Source organism: Chrysemys picta, chromosome 6 (genome assembly GCF_011386835.1).
Source record: "Chrysemys picta bellii isolate R12L10 chromosome 6, ASM1138683v2, whole genome shotgun sequence".
Lineage (NCBI taxonomy): Eukaryota > Metazoa > Chordata > Testudines > Emydidae > Chrysemys > Chrysemys picta.
Genome location: NC_088796.1, coordinates 46,325,388 through 46,348,274, shown reverse-complemented (window position 1 = coordinate 46,348,274; position 22,887 = coordinate 46,325,388). Strand labels below are relative to the sequence as shown.

General features: G+C 42.3%; 1 protein-coding gene across 5 annotated transcripts in view; it reads left to right on the top strand.

The window, feature by feature from the left end:
- SV2C (synaptic vesicle glycoprotein 2C) overlaps nt 1-22,887 on the top strand; it is a 181,959-nt gene that overhangs the window by 74,118 nt on the left and 84,954 nt on the right. For 4 of the 5 annotated variants that reach the window (XM_005288284.5, XM_065550079.1, XM_042855957.2 and 1 more), the window contains one exon: nt 14,226-14,406. The exons of the other annotated variant lie outside the window; for it this stretch is intronic. In XM_005288284.5, coding sequence (XP_005288341.1) covers nt 14,226-14,406 — 181 coding nt within the window. The remainder of the gene's footprint in view (nt 1-14,225; nt 14,407-22,887) is intronic. 5 annotated transcript variants of the gene reach the window in all.

Genomic DNA, 22,887 nt, shown 5'->3' with positions numbered 1-22,887 from the left:
CATTGCCCACCTCTGGAACCACTCGTAAGGGTGGGCACACTCTAGGCTGGATAAATACATTGAAAATGCAACTCCTCACCATCTTGGGTGAACAGCTTTTCCTGTCAGGGTACATAAGAACTCCCCTCTACTCCCCACCCCATCAGAAGACGAGAAGAAGCCTCCTTCCTGGTTCACCCCTGAAAATTCCTAGACTCTACCAAATTCTAAAATATGGATAGAAAATTCTACTCAACCAAGAGACTGAGGGGTAGAAGTGTTGGTAAAACTCTATAACCATTCCCTGACTATCACTAAAGGTGCTGTAGTACAAAAGCACCCCCGCTCACCTTGCCATCCACACACATTCCTTTGGTTCTCAGATAACCTGCAACATAAGAAGCCGGAAGAAAGAAAACTTGATCAGAACTGGAGAAAAATGCAGACTGGTTCAGACACACTCATACACTACATACTGTAGTTTTGGGTTTGTTTGGAATTTCTTCAGTGTTATTGTACAACTCTTTTCTACTGGGAAATGGTTACCAGTGAATTATCAAAGACCTCCATCAGCTACGACTCTGAAAAAACAGACTATTGTTGCAGTTTTACAGGGCAAATGCCTGAGAAACTGTATTGATACACAGAGCCAAGAGACACCAACAGATGTACTGTGTATTTTCTTTGAAGAATCTTTACATTCTTTAACAAATGGAAAATATTTATAGTATTATTGTGTTGTAATGGGGTTTAAAATTCACATTCTTGTCTCTTTTGGTGTAATAATGATGATGTGCAACCTCTGAGACAGAGCTTTATTATCCCAAATCCTTCTCCCATTGGAATCAGCAGCAAAATTCAATCTTACTCGATTGGGAGCTAGAGCAGGTCCTTAATTAATAAGATGGTTTTGCGCTGTGTAATGCAGAAGCATTAACAATTTTTTACGTTACCAAGTGTCTCCATACTTTTAAAAAACAGGGTTTTGAAGCCCTAATTCACTTTCAAAAAATAAAACAATTTCTTTGATGTTTTTATTCTCTAGCTGTATAGAAGTACTAACATCAGGTCTTTCTCTTTTATCTATAAAGTCCACAGATCCATTAACCAACAGGCTCTCAATCTGCTTGCGGGTATATAGGTAGAACCAGACCTGTTAGTCACTGATAGGGGAGGGTGACGAGCCTGCTAGGTTTTAGTTCTGCCTTCTTAGCTGCCGGAAGTTTTACCTGACCTCCTGCTGCAGAGTAAAAACATTATTTAAAATAATAATAATCAATTAATTAATTGCTATAAATATGACCCCTTGGGGGGGACATGACCAGGTTTCCAGGGGTCTGCCAAAATAAACCAGATATGGGCTGGTGTAGACTTGCCAGGGCCCAGGGCAGAAAGCCAAAGCCCGAGGCCCACCACCCAGGGCTGAAGCTGAAGCCCGAGCAACTTAGCTTTGTGGGGTCCCCTGTGGCATGAGGCCCTGGGCAGTTGCCCTGCTTGCTACCCTGTAATGCTGGCCCTGGCTTTTAATAGACTTGTTATGCAGAAAAACAGTTGTGGTGGCACAGACTGGATGTGGAATTTTTATAGCTTGGGCGGGGGGGGGGGCTCAGAAAGAAAAAGCTTGAGGGGCCCCTGCTCTTTAGTTATGTTTCTGGTTCTCCCTCATGTTGGGAATTTAAGGTACATTTCTTCTCTGCTGCTGAGAAACCATTAGTAACTTAGAGAAGAATTTTTCTGAAAGTGAAAATACTGCCCTGGAATGAATTACTTAAACGCCACAGTTTCCAAATGTAAGATCTTCATCTTACAGGCAACGTATCTACAGTACTTTAGAGTCAAGGCTGAAATTACTTTTGTTCAAGCCTTTTTCTGTTGTAACCTGGAAAAACTTCTTGATCCTCTCTAGGTGCATTTTTTTTTAAATTAGACTGCTTAATTTGAGCTTACTTTGTACTGTGATGGTGGCGAAATGCAAATGAATGAATGAATGACCATGGCTCTATATTCGTTAAAATCATAAACAGAAAAAAAGATAAAAGCCTAAAATCACTAGCTAAATAAAAACTTAAGTACAGTAGCACTTCTACAACAGATATTATAGAGACAGATTTTTTTTTCGCTCTAGGCCACCAGGTTTTAGTCCAACTGAAAAATAACATATTTGCTCAACAGTATTAGCTGTAAACTAACTTCTCTGAAATAAATTGTTCCAGTGATGCTAATGCCAGCCTTAGCTTTAGTAATCTAAAAGAGTAGGCAACATTGGTATTGAAAATATTTTGACATTATTTATTATGAAAGTACAGCTGCTCTTTTATTATGGTAGTGAGAATGTAAAATGCACTTAAGTGCTAAAACTATATCACAAAAAGTTAAAAACTCTGCATAACTAAGAGCTGCCATTAATTATGTATTTATTAGTGTAGTACTAGATCAGTGATCCTCAACCGTTCCAGACTTACTCTACCCCTTTCTTGCGTACCCTCAAGTTTCACCTTTTAAAACTACTTAAAAACTTAAGTTTCACTTAAAAACTACTTGCTTACAAAATCAGACATAAAAAGACAAAAGTGTCACAGCACGCTGTTACTGAAAAATTGCTTACTTTCTCATTTTTACCATATAATTATAAAATAAATCGATTGGTATATAAACATTGTAACTACATTGCAGAGTATAGTATATAGAGCAGTATAAACAAGTCATTGTCTGTATGAAATTGTAGTTTGTGCCGACTTCGCTAGTGCTTTTCATGTAGCTTGGTGTAAAACTAAGCAAATACCTAGATGAGTTGATGTACCCCCTGGAAGACCTCTGCGTACCCTCAGGGGTAGGCAAACCCCTGGTTGAAAACCACTGTACTAGAGGACAGGGCCCCAATGTGGCAGACACTGTACAAACATAAAACATTTGTACACACATTTGTATTTGGATTGAAAAATTGCTGTGCATCTTTTAAAACATTTTTATAATCCTAATTTTGTTAAGATTTGTGGCTAATAGACATTACTGTTAGAATTATTTTCACAATTTTCAAGTGCATGTGAAAGCAGGAAAAACCTGGATGTTTGTAAATATGTAACATATTTAGCAGGATAAAAAAAACCCTCAAAGTGACTGTGTAATTAAATATTAGCACTAGACAGTTTCAAATTGCCGACCTAAGGCTATAATTAATTGTCCTCCTCTGCAGATGTCATAAAAGGGAATGCAGAAGAAGTAGATTAGATTAGAGAATGGTAATAGAGGAAAAGACTGATGTTCAGTACTGCTTTGGGATTTGCATATATTGTAAGTTAGATAGGAGCAATCATTTAGCGTGTAAGTGTATGAGACAAAATGAATACAGATGGGGACATGGCCAGATTTTGATTAGAGGGAAGCTGTTGCCCCTCTCTAAGGACCCAGTCCTCCAACACTTAGGCATATGCCTTACTTGACTAGTGAGAGGAGTCTCACCGACTTCAAGGATTGTTGGGGAGTGCCATATATCATCTTGAGGGGAAGAAGAATGAGGAAGGGAAGTTTTATTTCTTCCATCCATATCCCAAATTACCTGTCAGCAACTGACTTCCCTCACTTTGCCACATGAAAAAAGCCTTTTGCAGTGTTTGCATGAAAAAGTGTTTTGAGGAAGGAGGAAACTAGTTCACATATGGTTTGTGTCTGCAAGAGGGTGAGGTTGTGGCAAGAGGGTCAGACACTGGAGTTAGAGTTCTGACATCCTTCTCCCTCCGTTTCAGATTCTTTGAATGCAGCTCATATGAGAAGGTGAGCAGTGCAATATGATGAGTACACCTGAAGATCTAGTATTCTGAATACACAGGGAAATGGGGAGTAGCAGGGGTTTTGAATGTGAAGTTCTTGTTCTACTATTTCTAGAGTAATTACAGTTATTCTTATATTTGTTCTTTCCTTAAAGGTGTAAAACCTTTCATTTTAATTAGATCATGTTCTGAGCAATTTAATTAGAAGCTATGTTTGTCTCAGGGAAACTGCTGTGTGGGTTATAATTCTCTCCACCATCTCTCTGATCAGCTAGACTAGCTACAGGCAAGAATCAAATATAGGAGTGAAAGATTATAATCTTTAAATTCTATGTACACTTTTAATCAGGGTTAAAACAAAGATAGATCTGGGTATTACTATTCATTATGCTAGACATGGCACTTAAATTCTTTGCTATTAATATTTATATTTCCATAATGGTAGCTTGCAAGAAGTCCCTTGTATGAATAAATACAACAATAAGTAAAGTATTGTGTATTTCTAGATAACAGCTAACTTTCTCTTATTTGGAACCATTTTAGGATTTTGTGTCTAGGATCTTATTTTCCAAAGTACAAATAATCTTATTTTAAAGAAAGAGGTCACTTTTTACTAAGAGGCTGTTTCTAATTTTTTGAAATACTTTCCTCACTCAGTCTAATGACCAAAACAATAAAAAAGGGGAAATTGGTGAAATCTGCACATGTTTAGGGGGAGCTGCCATATGCTGGGTATACTAAAGCAAATGCTAGTTTAGCAGGAGGACATAGAACCATTGATTAACTATATTATTCTACTGCATGCTAGTCCTACATTACTTTTATACCACTTAATGAAATGTGTATTTAGGCCCAGATTTTCAAAAGCGCTCAAAACTCACTTAGGCACCAAAATAAGTGGTCAGATCTGGGTGCTGAAATCTTTGGAAAATCTGGCCGTAAGTGTCACAATGGGAGCTGCTGAGCGCCGAGCACTTTTGAACATCTAGCCTGGGATGTCCAAAACGTGTGTGCATGATGTAGACACTCTCTAGATCAGTGGTTCTCAACTTGTAGTCTGCGGATGCCTGGGGCTCTGCAGACTATGTCTAAGATTTCCAAGGGGTCTGCACCTCCATTTGAAATTTTTTATGGGTCCGCGAATGAAAAAGGATTGAGAACCACTGGTCTAGACTAAATGTCCCTTTAGATGCCGATCATCAACTGAATTATTTCACAAAATGTGCTCACCACAGCCTCCATGTGGTGAGTCCTTGTCCAGGTTGTTGGAGGAAAGAGGGCTGGGTTGGGTTGGTATTTTTGTCCCCTTTAAGGGCACCCTTCCTACTATAACAGGTAGTAGAGGAGAAGTGTGGGGGAAGGTTCACAGGGAAGTAGAAGAATGGAAGCAGCTGGGCCGGGGGCCCTTCCTGCTGACTGGAAGGGAGGGGATATTTATATTCTACGCAGTTTGAGAATTCGGCAAACCAGGCCCTCTTTTACCTGGATTGGGCTGGCAACAAAAGCAGAAGACATGGGGGAAAGGGGGAGCCCAGAGTCTGAGCCAGAGGAAGAAGGGGAGTGGCTCACGGTAGGGGTAGGGGGACTGACCAGACTCCTCTTACTGCAGAGAAATGAGTGGGTGTCTCCTGGGAATCAGAGAGCTGGCTGAGGCTCCCCATACCGTAGAGGAGGGAGTGGTCGGCCTATTTGGGGGGCAAGGTGGCTGCCTGGGTGTGGCAGCTAGTATGTAAGCCCTCTGGTGAGTGGAGCAGGATGGCTGGCTGTTCACAGAGCTGTGTGGCCCCTCTTACAGAGGAGTGGGGAGACAGGATGACTGGCTGGGTGTGGAAATGAAAATAGGGGAAGTACAGGGACATTCCCAAAGTTTGGAATGTCTTTCCTGGGTTTCCCCAAGTCTTAGAGTCCGGCCATTAAAGGTAACACCCTGGGCACTCTCCAGGCTATGCAGGGATGCAGGACTGGGATGCAGGTAGCATCCAGCGGAGCGTGGGACTCCCCGGTAGACCCAATGTTACAGATCAGACACCTCTGATCCAACTCAAGGGGGGAATTTAGGGATAGGGGCCAAAAGAGGGGGGAGCATGTAGTATGGCGAGCACCTCCGCAGGTAACATAAACTGGGCAAACTAAGGCACAGGTCAAGGTGGCTGGGGCCAAGATCCCAGCCAATATTTAGGAACCAAAGCTCAAGGTGGCTGCAGTCAGCACTCCAAACGAAATTGGGGACCAGAATTGGGGAAACTGAGGCATAGATCAAGACTCCAGCTGAAAAGGGGGACCCAAATTATGGGAAACTGAGGTATGGCTCAAGGTGGCGGTGGCCAAGACTCCAGACAAAACTGGGGGCTGAACTGAGGAAAACTTTGAGGCATGGCTCAGGCTCATGGCTCAGGCATGGCTGCAACCAATAGTGCAGCTGAAACTGGGGTCAAAATTGGGCAAACTGAGGCACAGCTTGGGATGGACTTGGCGAGGAAGCTAGCTGAGATGGGGGAATCGAAACGGGGGGGGGGGGAAACTGAGGTGTAGCTTGGGATAGCTGCAGCCAAGATTTCAACAGAACTGGGGAATCAAACTAGGAGAAATGGGCACAGGTGGGGGTGGCTGCAGCCAAGATCTAGAGGATACTGATTAGGGAAACTAAGGCACCGCTCAATGTGGCAGCCAGTAGAATTTGGGAACCAAATTTGGGGAAACTGAGGTCAGTAGGGCAGACTCTGAGGAGTGTCCAAGTCTCTGGCAGTAAGTTCAGGAGGAGGGTGTGACGGTCAGTGCCCCCCATAAGGCTTTATGGTATGTGTATATATATAACATAACTAGAATGTGTTGTATGCTACATATGCCATGTAACATATCTCTGTAAAGGTTATGATCTACTGAATCTATTAATCCTGTTTGTAGGCATGTATCATTTTTGTGTTCGATGTTATGAATATTGGCTGCATACTTGTTTGATTCTAAGTAGGCTGTAGTGAAGCAGTTGGTCAGCTTCCTGAGAAAAGACTATTCTCAGTAAGTGCCCAATCAAGAAACACTTAAGCCAACAATGAACTTGGAGACACCAGTCCACATCTGGGCTTTCCCAGGAATGTTGCTTGGCTGGTAAGGAACTCAGTCATGCATGGACATGTGATTTGCCCAGGTGACTCCAAAACTCCATTTTGTAGCTGGACTTTGCATAGGAGAGAGGAGGGGGTCTCCACCCACAAGAGAAAGTCTATTTAAGCCTGTGGGAGACCCCTCCATTTTGTCTTCAGCTGGCTAAAGAGAGAGCCTCTTCACCCCCAGAGATACCTGAAAGAAACTGGAACAAAGGACAGTGACTGCAAGGGGTGTGAGGTCCCAGACTAAAAGGAGGATTAGTCTGTAAAAGGGAGCATTCTGGAACTGGTGAGGATTTTATCTGTATTCAGTTGGATTAGACATAGATTTGCGTGTTTTGTTTTATTTTGCTTGGTAATTCACTTTGTTCTGTCTGTCACTACTTGGAACCACTTAAATCCTACTTTCTGTATTTAATAAAATCACTTTTTACTTATTAATTAACTCAGAGTATGTATTAACACCTGGGGGGGGGCAAACAGCTGTGCATATCTCTCTATCAGTGTTACAGAGGGCGAACAATTTATGAGTTTACCCGGTATAAGCTTTATACAGGGTAAAACGGATTTATTTGGGTTTTAGACCCCATTGGGAATTGGTCATCTGAGTGTTAAAAACAAGAACACTTCTGTTAGCTGCTTTCAGTTAAGTCTGCAGCTTTGGGGCAAGTGATTCAGACCCTGGGTCTGTGTTGGAGCAGATGGGCGGGTCTGGCTCAGCAAGACAGGGTGCTGGGGTCCCGAGCTGGCAGGGAAAGCAGGGGCAGAAGCAGTCTTGGCACATCAGTTGGCAGTTTTTAGGGGGGTTTCTGAGATTCAACCTATCACAACAGCATTGTGTACTGGGCACACAAGTAGCACTTCTCAGCTAGGCCTAGGTGGTCAGGCAATCCTGAGCTGGCATGGAAACAGGGGCATGCTATGGGTCCAGCTGATGCCCCTTGTTCACACTCTGGTTTCCTGCGAGGAAACACTTGATACCATTATTGTTCACCTTGGTGAAAGGATTTGGGAAGATGTAAGGGGATCAAATTGCTACTCAGAGCTACATGGGCTTTTGGGCAGATCCAGGAATTGTTCTGTGAGATGACAATTATTTGGGCCTGACATGTTGCAGCACAGTGTGTGTGTGTGTGTGTGGCTGGGGGGAGATGAAGACTTGATGGGTCAATAAGTCCAGGGGGTCTGTGAATAGCTAGGTGGCTATATTCATATGTACCCAAGGGGGATTGGTAATTCTCCATTGGGACCTCTTACTGGGCATCTGAGTTATTCAGGGAGGATGGGGTACACCTATCTGCTGGAGGAATGGATATAATTATGTCTGATATTAACCTAGTGGGGATAGGAGGAGGCAGCCAGGCATCATTGCTGGTGTCTCCTTGTGGCAGATGTGGCAGGTATTGTTATGGAAGGGATACAGTTATCAGATAAAACAGTTTAGAAAGGATTTGAAGAAAAGCATCCCTGAAGGGAGCTGAGTAAGGGGGGAGTTGAGGCTCCTGTGACTAGAACAGCGAGGAGCCAGTCCCCCTCCTTTTATAACCCTCTTAATCTCAGATGAGGGAAGGGCAGCGGGGTCCCAGCCATCCAATGGCTGGGACCAGGCTGGGGATTATATGGAAATGATTAAGGACAGGATGATGATCTTCACTGTACAATTTATTGTTGGGTATGCCCTGATATTTTAGGTGAATAATGTGGCAATCTAATTAAACCACATCCATTGCCTCCTCTCTCCTGTCTTTCTTCTGGCATGGCCGGGCAATAATTCTTTTAATCACTGCTTGCTTTTCATTGCCCTTCCAACGCAGACATTTCAATCCATGTTCTGGAGGAAAGAAGAGTCTGGGGAAAGCACTTTTGCAGATTATTTGTAGTATGTTTAGAAAGACAGTCCCTAATCCCAAGAGGAAAGACACAAAGCATGTATTTTGTATCTGTTATGCATGTGTATAACAGGAAAATCCTTGGAGTGTGTTGCATTCCCAATATGCAAAAAAAAAAAAAAGAAAGAAAAGTGAAGCAAATTGTTACTACTTTGAAAACAAAGACAGCAGATGAGCGTGTTAATTTTAACATGGGGTTAGTTTGATTTCTACTGCCACTGAGTTGTTTTCAAGGATTCTCTACCAGATAACTGAGTGTGCTTGGACTGCGTAACACTTCATTGAGGAAATCATTATTCAGAGTGCAACACTTGTAGCCTTTGTATTTTAAAGCAATATTTATTTTCCTGAAAACAATTGTCATTAGAGGTCTCTGAGACCAGTGTCTAACCTAATATGCATGTCAGATAGCAACAGCACGCAAGTTCTTTAAAGGCTTGATTCTTATCTCAGATCCATAAGTGCATAGCACCAAAAAATGGAACAAGCTGTGGTACCAGCTGCAGTGTGCTCAAATATGCAATTACCAGAATTCTGCTGTCTTCCACATGACATGTTAGGTCTGGAGGTGTACATTTATCTAAGGTGGTGGCCTGTGCTTTTAAAGTTCCTGTGAAAGGGAGCATGGGTTGTCCAAAAGAGGGGTGTTTTACACATTATTTTTTAGACCTCTAAAATTATATATGAAATGTATCAAGTGTGGTAAGTGATTTATAAAGTAAATAAAAGAGACATGCTCTGCCCTAAGCCATTTACACTGTTGTTATTGACATGAAGTGACAAACAAGAGCAATGAACTCTTGGATATCTATGGATTGGGGAAAAGGGAGGATGGAGGTTAAAATGATGTGGTTATCTGATTATGTTATATGATGATTCTGCTACATCAATTGTTTTGTAGAATTTTGTATCTTTGTTGCTTTCACTGCTTATTGTGAACATTGCAGAAAAAAAGTTAGTCTGGAGGAGTGATTTGAAAGAAGAGAGGAAGTGGACTTGGTTGTTTGGGGTTGGAAGTGTGTTCAGTGTAAAGGGGGCCACACAGAAGAAGGTGCAAAGAAGAGAAAGGAGGGGAAGACAGGAAGGTGCTTTGAAACTGGGTATCATTGACAGAAATAGAAATGAAAGCTGACTAGGGAGGAGTTATATAGGACTTTGAAGGCAATTATGAGATGGCAAAATAGGAACTAGGGAAGGGATTCAGAGGGGAGTGACATGGGCTGAATGACAGCTGAGAGAGATGATCTTCACAGCTGTATTTTGAATGCAGTTCAGGGAAGCAATGTGGGTAAGAGACAGACTAAAGCAGAGTTCATGGCCAGGGTATGGACAATGGTTTTAGCTATTGAGACAAAGAAGAAGGTTTATATTTTTGGAATTGCAAGGCTTGGAAACTGTGTGTCTGCATGAGGAGAAGAGGGATGAGTCCATCAAGAGATCCCAAGTTTGTGACCCTGAGTGATGGGGATCATGGTGGTATTAGCCATGGCAATAAAAAATGATAGTCAGAGGAGGGTTGGAGAAGAAGAATAAGCTCTGCTTAGGGCTGCCCTATTGTGCCTTTTTATGCACTACAAAGGAAGACTTATGTTTAATAAAGCACACACTATTTGCCTGAGAAGCAAAGGAAAAAAGAGATTTCCAAAAAAAAAAAAAATACACCCAATCCATCCTACCATCCTCAAGAATAAATCTGGGAAAAGAGGTGAATTGTGCACCATTGGCCTTCCAACACTTGAAATACTACAGCAACTAACCTCAACGAGCATGGAAAGATGAGGTCTCTGACAGCCTGGACTCAAATCATTTAGGGCTTCAAGTATAAAATTCAACCAATTGAGCTGCCCCCTGAAATGGATATAGTGACAAAGCAGTTGTCAAAATAGGTCTAATATGTTTCCTGCAGCTAATGCTATTAAGCAGGAAAACCATCACATTTTCCTCCATTTCTGATTTCCAAGTAAGCTTCAAGAGACGCCCATCTAAAGAGTAATGCAATAATTCCCTACATGCAAGAGAGAACTCAGGTAATTGTTCCAAATCATCCACAGAGATTTCTTAGAGACCAGAAATACTTAAGCCATACCATCTACCCCCGCTATGAACTGTATATATGCTAGTTAAGAAAACCCCATCTTTACAGTATAAAAAGATGCTAACAGATGTAATAAAATCACTGGATGTGGACTCCTTGCCCATCACTAGGAAATCATCAGCCAGGGAGAGCAGTGCAGGCTCTAAGCCATTCCTCGGCCAAATTCTAAATCGAAAAGGATCAAGGAAATCTGACGACGCTAAAAGATTCCAGAATTAACTCCCTTGCCACATTCTCAATCTTCCCCCAAAAAGGAAGATGAGAGGCACACTGGTAATTAGCAAGATGACCAGCATCGAGAGAGATCTTGAGAAGGCACCTAACTGCTGCTTTTTTGAGGGAAGCTGGCACTCTGCCTTCATACTGGGAGGGTTACCAATCTCAGGGCTGAACAGCAATGGACCTGTCATATGTACACAGGCCTTTTGGCACTCATGGAGAAGACCCTCTTGGGCCAGAAATATCCTGTCCCTGTTTTATATTTGGCAAAAACCTAAGTAGCTATAGAAAAGCTGGAGCATTGGTACAGGACACCATTAATGATTAAGGGGTTGCGGCTACTTTGCTCCTTCCCAACTTGTCTAGCCTGAGGAAGAATCAATGTTCTTTTGGACCCAGATAACTGGAGCATATGAAACTCATTATCGTGATGAGGGAATAAGAAAGGCTGGTTCCTTTTCCATAAAACTGAGAGACAGGAACAGCTCCACAAGAGCAGTCTACTCAGGAGGATACAGGCCAAATGTTTCTATTTAAATGGTGCATTAATCTGGGTATGATGTGTACATGAAAGAAGTGCGGCTCTCAGTCTGGAGAAGTGAATGTTTTTTGTTTGCGTCACTGAGAATGAATAAATACAAATCCTGGAAATGGAGGCTATGTTTATATTTAAAAAAATGTACTGGGGCCTGTTTGTTCCATGGAGACAAGTCTTGAATATTCCACATGATCCATGATCATTTGTATACTTGTCTCTGAACCGCGATAGGTGGCTTATCTTTCATAAGTGAAAAATATCACATGCATATTCTGGAATAGACAATGCAACCCTCTTAAATGTATACTTCAGGGAGCTCTCAGCCTACTTGTGATTTTTCAGTTCTTACAGCTAACTCAGAGTTCTAAATGCAAAATCAACCCTCAGAGAGATCATCAGACATTAGCTACTCTGTAGAAGATATTGGGTTCACAAACAATGAATGGATAATGCTTATCCTGATATTTTTATTTTACTGTTCATTATCCAATTCAAAGAGGGGGAGCAGGACTTTCTAACTAATAACCTGCTTCCAGCTATTCTCCTTTTAAGCTCCTGTTCTGTATAGGACATGTAATAGGGCAGCAGCCATTAGATGGGTGATGTCCAACCAGGAATTTTGATAAGCACGTGGGAGGTGGAGAGAAGGAACAGCAGATAGGTTAAAACAAGCAGCAAAAACAAAATAAAAATCTGATTTGACCTGGGCAGAGCTCAGGGAAAGTCACTGCCTTTACCAGTCAGATTTAGTTTGTTGGATAGCACTCTCTGATACTGCAAACTAAGATTTATAATTGTACTATGATTTCACACAAACTGTTCTGACTTTTGAGTTATGTTGCACTAAGCTGTTAAGTTTCTAACAGTCAAACTCAAGACCTTTTTAATCAGTGTAACAGGATAATGTAGTATCTTGCATGAAATGGTAATGTCAATATTGAGATAGTTTTGCTAAATGTGTGTGACTGAAATGTCATTTGTCTGATCCACATTCGTTAAATAATGGGCACTGTAAGGTCACATTTGGCCAAAAATGTGTATATAGTATGTGTGTGTATTTTATAAAACCTGAGACTAATAAGTGTTGATGTGAAATGTAACAAACAAACTAAAATAAAATACCCTTGCAGCATTGTCCTAATGCATTAGAACCTGAAAATGAAATTGACTAGAAACGAAGTAGGCTATTTTCATTGTCCAAGTAGAGAGAAGTGCAAGGAGTAAAAAAACCAACCTAGATTTCTGAAAGCTATTTACATTAACTTGTCAATTTTTATACTCTAAGATGATGACAGTAATGTAGCTAAAGATTTTTTTAAATATGATTTTTATCCTGACAGTTCTCCTTTTCTTTAGTTTGAAGTGAATTTACTGGCAAGTTTGAAGGCTCCAATTTTTTTTATCAATATCATGCACTTAATTGTAAATTTAATACAGCATTAAAGTAGGCTATTTTCATTGTCCAAGTAGAGAGAAGTGCAAGGAGTAAAAAAACCAACCTAGATTTCTGAAAGCTATTTACATTAACTTGTCAATTTTTATACTCTAAGATGCACTTAATTCTAAATTTAATACAGCATCACTTTATTATAATATCCACAAAGAATTTTTCACTGTGTTCTTTTAATGTGCTTAGCCAGGTTTAAAAAGTTCATTTAAAGCAGTGTTGTTCAAGTGTTGTCTTTTGTTCAGGACAATACTATTTGAGGAAAGCACAGACCAGGAGGGCCGAACTTCCTGACCCTCTGAACCGCATACAATAATCTTTAGAAGTTCGAGAGTTGCAAGATGCACACAACCTGCCCCATGGGGCGATGCCTGCCAGGGTGTGGAGCTTTTGACCCGATGACCCCCACTGGGCTAAAGCCCTTAGACTCACCTCCCTGCAGGGCAGAAGCCTCTCATCCCATCACCCTGCCGCAGGGCAGAAACCCCTCATCCCACAACACTGCTGCAGAGCAGAAGCCCCAAGCTCCCCCCTTCCCAGTCTTGTAGGCGGAGAATGGAGGGGCGATGCATAGGGGGCTCTGGGAGCCGCATTTTAACTGTAAAAGAACTGCATGCGGCTCACGAACCACCGTTTGGCCATGCCTGGCACAGACTGTACTATAGAAAAAGAGAGAAACAACAAAGTGGTAGTTCTTTGATACTGCTGCACTCTGATAACTACCATTAATTTGTTTCTTAATTCTTAAAAACAAGTTGTGCTTAGTCTAATAACTGCTGGTGGCTAATGATCCCACACATAACTGCTTGTTTTTAATAGGTTTCCAGCAATGCATTTCTGTAGGGCAGATTTCAATTTTTGCAGTGTTATCGTGCATGCAGTGTGCTGCTGTGGGATAGCTGGAACTTTTTCTCCACTTCTTACTCATCTGCCTATAGCTAGAGGCACCTAGTTTAATAATATATTAAGGCTAACAGTAGGGTGTCTATTCTTCCACAAATGCATTTGCAATTTATACACCTAACTCACTCATAAGCAGATAGGGGACAAAATTACTTCCTGTTCTGTAATTTCACAAGTTTAAAAGTTTGCTGGAAAAATACGCTAGTATGTTATGATTAATTTTTGGTCAATTGACGTCAGTTGTGTAGCTCACAAAGTAACATCTTGTTTTCTGTGTGTTGCAGGTAGCATAGTGTACCTTGGGATGATGTTGGGGGCATTCTTCTGGGGAGGCTTGGCAGACAAGGTGGGAAGGAGGCAGTCTCTCCTGATATGCATGTCTGTCAATGGATTCTTTGCCTTCCTGTCATCATTTGTCCAGGGCTATGGCCTCTTTCTCTTCTGTCGCTTATTTTCTGGATTTGGGTAAGCTCTTCTGCTTTCTTTCATTTCTTTAATTTTTCTGTGTTTATGAAACTTGCCATATGTTTAATCATATATGGATATGCACATTATGTAATGTAGGGTTATAGTCTTGTTTCAGTGGCTGGAGAATTACACAGTGCACATATGTGACTAGCCCTAAAAGACCTATCAGAGGGGAGGAAGGATTGTCTTTTGGCTATGACATGGGACTGAGAACTGGAAGACGGGAGTTCAGTTCCTGTTTATGCCACAGATGTCTTGTGTGAACTCGGACAACTAACAATCTCCGTGCCTCATTTTTCCTATCTCAAAATAAAATATTACCTATCTCAAAGGTGTGTGTTAAGACTTCATTAATGTTTGTAATGCATTTTGAGAACTTCATATATATGGTGCTATACAAGCACAAAATGTTACTAGCAGTCGATTGCTAAATGTAAAAACTGATCTTTAGTGACACTTGCCCCATACTGTGGGTGTTACCTTAAGGGTATATTTGGGGCTCTGTTTGTTTCAATTTCTTTTTTTTTTTGGTCTAAATAATTTTTGATGGGAGTGGGATGATTTAAGAGATTGGTAGTAGGACCTTTTCAGTTGCAATTTTAAACCCTGACTTGGTCAGAATTGGAGTAATATGGGGAAGTTTCTGCAATCTGCCTGTATTCTTCCTCTGCTTTTGTGGATAAACAAGGACTTGGTCTCCAGCACTAACAATTTGGCATCCCCAATAAGCACTAGATTCACAAAGGGTGAAATTCCGCCATGATACCATTTACATTTTCACTTCAGGCCACTTGCATCCCTGCATAGAGTCTGCAGCCTTAGGGTGGTCCAGTGAGGATCTCCAGCTTCCTCCCTCAGTTCTGACTTCTGCTTCTGGAATGATGGTGGAGACTGAGTTTTTTGGATACAGACTGACTTCCCTTTGGTTCCTCTAGAGTCTAAGGTTTAATGGGATCTTAACAATTTTGTTACCTGTGCTCCATAGACACTGTAGCCATTGTGAGCTGGTCAGCCTAGGACACCAACACCTAGCAAAAGGCTTTCTGTCAAGACCAAGGACTATCCTGCCACAAAATATACATCTCCTCCATTCACTTCTGAGGTATAACAAAAGAAAGTCTCATCTGCCTTCCAATCTAAATCTATGGAACCTCAGAAGAGGAAGCTATTGAAGAAGATCCTATTCGTTAGAGTGCCTCTAGAGAGAGAGTCTTCATCCTCTCCTGAGGATACAGTATCATAGAATATCAGGGTTGGAAGGGACCTCAGGAGGTCATCTAGTCCAACCCCCTGCTCAAACCAGGACCAATCCCCAACTAAATCATCCCAGCCAGGGCTTTGTCAAGCCTGATCTTAAAAACCTGTAAGGAAGGAGATTCCACCACCTCCCTAGGTAACCCATTCCAGTGCTTCACCACCCTCCTAGTGAAAAAGTTTTTCCTAATATCCAACCTAAACCTCCCCCACTGCAACTTGAGACCATTACTCCTTGTTCTGTCACGTGGTACCACTGAGAACAGTCTAGATCCATCCTCTTTGGAACCCCCTTTCAGGTAGTTGAAAGCAGCTATCAAATCCCCCCTCATTCTTTTCTTCTGCAGACTAAATAATCCCAGTTCCCTCAGCCTCTCCTCATAAATCATGTGCTCCAGCCCTCCACTGGACTCTTTCCAATTTTTCCACATCCTTCTTGTAGTGTGGGGCCCAAACCTGGAAACAGCACTTCAGATGAGGCCTCACCAATGCCTAATAGAGGGGAATGATTACGTCTCTCAATCTGCTGGCAATGCTCCTACTTATACAGCCGAAAATGCTGTTAGCCTTCTTGGCAACAAGAGCACACTGTTGACTCATATCCAGCTTCTCGTCCACTGTAACCCCTAGGTCCTTTTCTGCAGACCTGCTGCCTAGCCACTCAGTCCCTAGTCTGTAGCAGCGCATGGGATTCTTCCGTCCTAAGTGCAGGACTCTGCACTTGTCCTTGTTGAACCTCATCAGATTTCTTTTGGCCCAATCCTCTAATTTGTCTAGGTCCCACTGTATCCTATCCCTACCCTCCAGCATATCTACCACTCCTCCCAGTGTAGTGTTATCTGAAAACTTGCTGAGGGCGCAATCCACGCCATCCTCCAGATCATTAATGAAGATATTGAACAAAACCGGCCCCAGGACTGACCCTTGGGGCACTCCGCTTGATACCGGCTGCCAATTAGACTACCCGTTGAGCCCGATGATCTAGCCAGCTTTCTATCCACCTTATAGTCCATTCATCCAGCTAATACTTCTTTAACTTGCTGGCAAGAATATTGTGGGAGACCATATCAAAAGCTTTGCTAAAGTCAAGGAATAACACGTCCACTGCTTTCCCCTCATCCATGGAGTCAGTTATCTCATCGTAGAAGGCAATTAGGTTAGTCAGGCATGACTTGCCCTGGGTGAATCCATGCTGACTGTTCCTGATCACTTTCCCCTCCTCGAAGTGCTTCAAAATTGATTCCTTGAGGACCTGCTTCATGATTTTTCCAGGGACTGAGGGGAGGCTGACTGGCCTATAGTTCCCCGGATCCTCCTCCTTCCCTTTTTTAAAGATGGGCACTACATTAGCCTTTTTCCAGTCATCCTGGACCTCCCCCAATCGCCATGAGTTTTCAAAGATAATGGCCAATGGCTCTGCAACTCCTTTAGCACCCTCGGATGCAGTGCATCCAGCCCCATGGATTTGTGCTCGTCCAGCTTTTCTAAATAGTCCTGAACCACTTCTTTCTCCACAGAGGGCTGTTCACGTCCTCCCCATACTGTGCTGCCCAGTACAATAATCTGGGAACTGACCTTGTTCGTGAAAACAGAGGCAAAATAATCATTGAGTTCTTTAGCTTTTTCCACATCCTCTGTCATAAGTTGCCTCGCCCATTCAGAAAGGGGCCCACACTTTCCTTGACTTTCTTCTTGTTGCTAACATACCTGTAGAAACCCTTCTTGTTACTCTTAACATCCCTTGCTAGCTGCAGCTCCAGCTGTGATTTGGCCTTCCTGATTTCACTCCTGCATGCTTGAGCAATATTTTTATACTCCTCCCTGGTCATCTGTCCAAGCTTCCACTTCTTGTAAGCTTCTTTTTTGTGTTTAAGATCAGCAAGCATTTCACGGTTAAGCCAAGGTGGTCATCTGCCATATTTACTATTCTTTCTACACATCGGGACCGTGTGTTCCTGCAACCTCAATAAGAATTCTTTAAAATACAGCCAGCTCTCCTGGACTTCTTTCCCTCTCATGTTATTCTCCCAGGGGATCCTGCCCATCAGTTCCCTGAGGGAGTCAAAGTCTGCTTTTCTGAAGTCCAGGGTCCGTATTCTGCTGCTCTTCTTTCTTCCTTTTGTCAGGATCCTGAACTCGACCATCTCATGGTCACTGCCTCCCAGGTTCCCATCCACTTTTGCTTCCCCTACTAATTCTTCCCTGTTTGTAAGCAGCAGGTCAAGAAGAGCTCTGCCCCTAGTTGGTTCCTCCAGCACTTGCACCAGGAAATTATTTCCAACACTTTCCAAAAACTTCCTGGATTGTCTGTACACTGCTGTATTGTTCTCCCAGCAGATATCGGGGTTATTGAAGTCCCCCATGAGAACCAGGGCCTGTGACCTAGTAACTTCTGTTACTTGCCTGAAGAAAGCCTCGTCCACCTCATCCCCCTGGTCTGTGGTCTATAGCAGACTCCCACCACGACCTCACCCTTGTTGCTAACACTTCTAAACTTAATCCAGAGACTCTCAGGTTTTTCTGTAGTTTCATACTGGAGCTCTGAGCAGTCATGCTGCTCTCTTACATACAATGCAACTCCCCCACCTTTTCTGCCCTGCCTGTCCTTCCTGAACAGTTTGTATCCATCCATGACAGTACTCCAGTCATGTGAGTTATCCCACCAAGTCTCTGTTGTTCCAATCACATCATAATTTCTTGACTGTGCCAGGACTTCCAGTCCTCCCTGTTTGTTTCCCAGACTTCTTGCATTTGTGTATAGACACTTAAGATAACTTGCTGATTGTCCTGCTTTCTCAGTATGAGGCAGGAGTACGCGCTGTTCTGCTCGTACTTTCTCCTGGTATCCCACTTCCCCACATCTCCTCCATTACTAGCTCCCTGCTTCTTTCAACACTTGATAACCCTTAAAGCTACAGTCTTAGACTTGGAACTGGCAGCTGTCCAAAAGAAGTCTCATATATTAAAATCATGACACCTTGTAGAGTAGCTGTACTAACCAACGAAGGGTTGACTGGACTGGTCAATGACCTCTGGATGACCCTTCACTAACTTCCAGAAAGGCTCTGGTTCCACCATTCCTTCTACTGCAGCCCTGCTCTGAAGTCTTCAATAGTGGCTGTGGCTTATGAACCAGTGCAAGTCAAAACCACAAATCCATTCCTCATTATAAGGATGTGAGAAGTTGGCTTCTTTGGCTAGATGTAGAGATCAGTAGGACTTGAACCTAAGCCTGGAGTGCTACAAGGCAACTAACAGGCCCACACTGCCACCCAGTAGTAGCTGTAAACTGGCTTCTACCTCTGACCTATAATCTACAGAGAGAGGTTCAACACCACAGGAAGTTCCACCTCAAGTGATCTGACTGACAGTAGTCTTAGTGATCCCTAATTGGCTCCTTGTCCTTATATAAACCCATGGAATGTACCAGGTAGTGTCCAGGCAACAAGGTGCATCCCTAGCTAGCTGCCATGACTGCTCTGCTTCTCTGTTCATGAACCTCTGGTCTTGAGCTTGGGTCTGACTCCCAGCTGATCACTAGAACGCCAACATGGACCTCGATTCCTGGTATTGACCCTCAGTCTGATTCCTGACTCTGGCTCTGACCCTCAGCTTAATTTCTGACTCTGACTCCGGCTTGAGCCTCAGCTTGACTCTTGACCCTAATACTGGCTTTGATCCCGAGCTTCGGTTCTGGAATCCCAAGCTCCTGCCACTAGTCCTGACTACTTTCCCCTAGTATCCTGACAATAGGAAGGCTTATTTATCTGCAACTCTACAAATGAGAGTGGCTAATTATCAGGATCCTCTTGCTAGATATGACTACGCCAAGTGGAACAAGCTGGCATCTTTGATGGATCATCTGCTTGAAGATGTCAGAGGCCACAACCATCTAATCTGAAAGGTAAACACTTTATCAAGGCTGTTTACAGTGCCTCAGATATCGCAGCTATTTCAGTAGCAATTATAGTAACTGTGAGAAGGCTGCTTTCTAAAAGTTCAGGTTTATTTCAGCATGTGCAAACCAAGGTGAAACATCTTTCTAAGGGGCCAGAACTTTCCAGTTGGGGGGAGGAAAGACTGGAGGGGTGGGGAAGGGTGAAATCTTGGCTTTCTTGGGACTGTCTTAACCATCATACAAGAAAAGGGCACCGCTTGGCACCCCTCAGTTGTACTGACCTTTATGGGAAGAACTTCCAGAAGTTCTTTTACTCCTCTCTTGGGACTGGGGGGGAAAAATCTTTAAAAAACAAAAGTTGACTCCAGCTTTGACACCAAGTGAGTGAAGAAGCAAACTTGCCATGAGCCTTGACTCAAGTCTTGTATACATACATCTTTCCTCAGTCCTCCTCTTGGGTGATATGGAGTAGTTATTTCAGTCACATGGGTTTTGGAAATAGAGATAATTTACACATTCAGCTCCATGCCTTCCCTGGACCCTCTTCAGGGATCCTTGGCCAGCACTGATGGAAGATGTCGGCTCCCTCTTTCTATGGGGAGCAATCAAAGAAGTTTCTTTGTTAGCTGGGGAAGGGGCTTTATTGCAGATACATTCCTGTGTAAAGCAAACAAAAAGAAATTTTAATCAAAGAATTGAGTGATGTTATGTTTTACAATCTGAACCCTCTGGGATATTATGGGAGAAAGGTGTCAGAATAATTTCCTACAGGGTCAGAATGTTATCTCCGACAATTGTATATAGTTCTTAAGTTATTATGTGAAATATTACATTAATGAGATAAAAGAAGTGGCAAAAGTGTACACCATTTAAACTAGTCTTTAATAGTACAACAAATCTAAAAGCAGGAGGAGAAACCTGGACAGAAATGCCATCGTCTGATAAGAGGTCTTATGAGAGCAAAGCTGTATGGCGGATGCCAGAATTTCCTGCAGTCAAAATACAACTAAACAAGCAAAAAACCATTTGGAAAAGAACTGTTGATTACATCATAGATTCTTCACAAACTGGAAAACCAGAAGATGAACCAGAAGCTTTTAATAGAAAGTTCAACAGAGCAGAGGATGGTTAGGCTTTGGGTAAAATTTTCAAAAGCATGGAAGTCCCATTTTCAAAATGGACTTAGATATCTATGTCCAGTTGACTGTCAGTGAGACTGAGGCTAAGTGCCTCAGTGACTTTTGAAAACAGGCACCTAAGACATAGGCACTTTTGGAAATTTTCCCGCTAAACAAGCTTTGCCATTTCAAAGCAGGCTGGACTCCAGAAAAATCTGAAACATGTTTACTCACATTACAAAATTGGGAATAACTATCAGAAAAATAAATATCACAAAGATACTGCTGGAGAAAGGGCATCTCCCTGAGAGAGATGAGCATCTGAGAAATGAGCTTGAGGTGACATGAAAAGATGAAGAAATTCTGGGTAACATGCAAAGTCATCTCTTCTTATGACATCGTTTTCCATAAGCCTGGCTCCTCCACTGATAGAGATCAGAACTCGGTAGGAAGACTGCACCCTAAAGCTGGCTAAAAAGTCTAGGACGGTGTGACACAGAGGCTCATTGGTAGTTCACTGTTCTGTGTCAGTAACTCTTGTCAGGCCTGACATACTAGTTACACCTACCACACTTGTTATAATCTGTATCTAAAAGGTGTTGTGTAATATATTTTAAAAAAGAATGACACAGTGGTGATATCATTGTGAAATGTATGTGTTAACATTATATGAGGAATTATGGATATTCACAGCTATTGTGCTTTACAATCTGGGACCCAACAAAGGGAGAAACAGGTTTTCTTCCAGACAGGAGGGAAGATACCATCTACCTGTCTCCACTGTAAATTAAGCCGGGGGGTGACCTGCATTCTTGTGGCTGTGAGCCACAGTAGCATAGCATTTAAGGTACCCAGAGTTCTAGGGCAGGTGTTGACTGAACCCCTTGCTGGTGTGGGCTGAATGAACTCCAACACATCATAGAGGCTTCAGCATTGACTTCCTACAAGCTGAAAACACCTGGAGAAGAGACTGAGAGCTGAATTCATCAGCTGGCCACCGAAGGCTCCTCCTACATTTGACTAAGACAAATAAGCACCTTGTTAACTCTGTCTTTTAAGTCCCTAGAGGAAGACTTCTGCAATACTGGAACAAGATTTTTAATTTCACCATGAGTTAATACTACCTTGAACTAAAATTGCTACCTATTATGGCAGATCAGCCATTGTGAACTGTTGACTCGTGCTGGACAATTTTATCTAAACTCCAGGTAGTCTTGATAAGTAACGGACTTTAATTTATTTCACTTTACCTAAGTGATTACTTGATTATTTTAAGATGAATTCTTCTTTTCAGAAAGCATGTGTTCTTTTCACAACATCAGAACATATACTAGACTTTTAGTTTATAAAGCAGTGGTAATCCCAACTCTCCTCTATGGCTGTGAGACTTGGGTGTCCTATAGAAAACTTTCCCTTTATTTTTTTGTAGTAGTTTGTACAGTATTTACTTTTTTTTTTCTCTGCTGCTGCCTAATTACATACTTCTGGATCCAAATGAGGTATGTGATTGACCGGTCAGTTCGTATCTTTGAGGTTCTACGGTAGCTTAAATGTGAGAAGAACAATCACCTACTAATTTAATAGATCAAAAGCCACAGATACGTCCCCTCAACTTTGTAGTTTATGGGGACATATCCAAGGGTCGGGCTTTATACACCTGCTAAGAGGATAACAGTTTGTTTCAAGACATGTTATGATCTAGAGAGAGTTTCCATCCTGCAGACCTTGGAGCACATTTAATTGGAGTCAATGCTCAGCTGCCACAGCTTTTCTAAGAAGCTTTTCAATAGAGCCTATTTGCAAAGCTGCTACCTGGTGCTCTGAACACAGGCTAAATCTAGGGAGCAATGCTATGCAAAAGTGAAGGGCTGGTACTTAATTGAATAGTGTTACAATCATTATTTTGATCCTGCTCAGACCACCTTTATGAGGATCACAGTTACCAAACTTCCAGGACCAGAATCAGGTTGTATGCAATGGAAGTTCTTTGAGATGAGTGCCTGCACGGATCCATACAAACCACATTCTGTCACCACTTCTTCAGAATCTATGCGCTGACCTTTGAGGTACTAGAAGGAACTCTGAGGAAGGGTGAGGACATAGCTCCATATATCTAGTTTGTGCCTAGAGGTTTGTATTGTATAGTCCCAGAAGCAGTCACATGCCCCAGTCACCTAACCCCATAGTCATGGGCTTCTCTTAGTGACA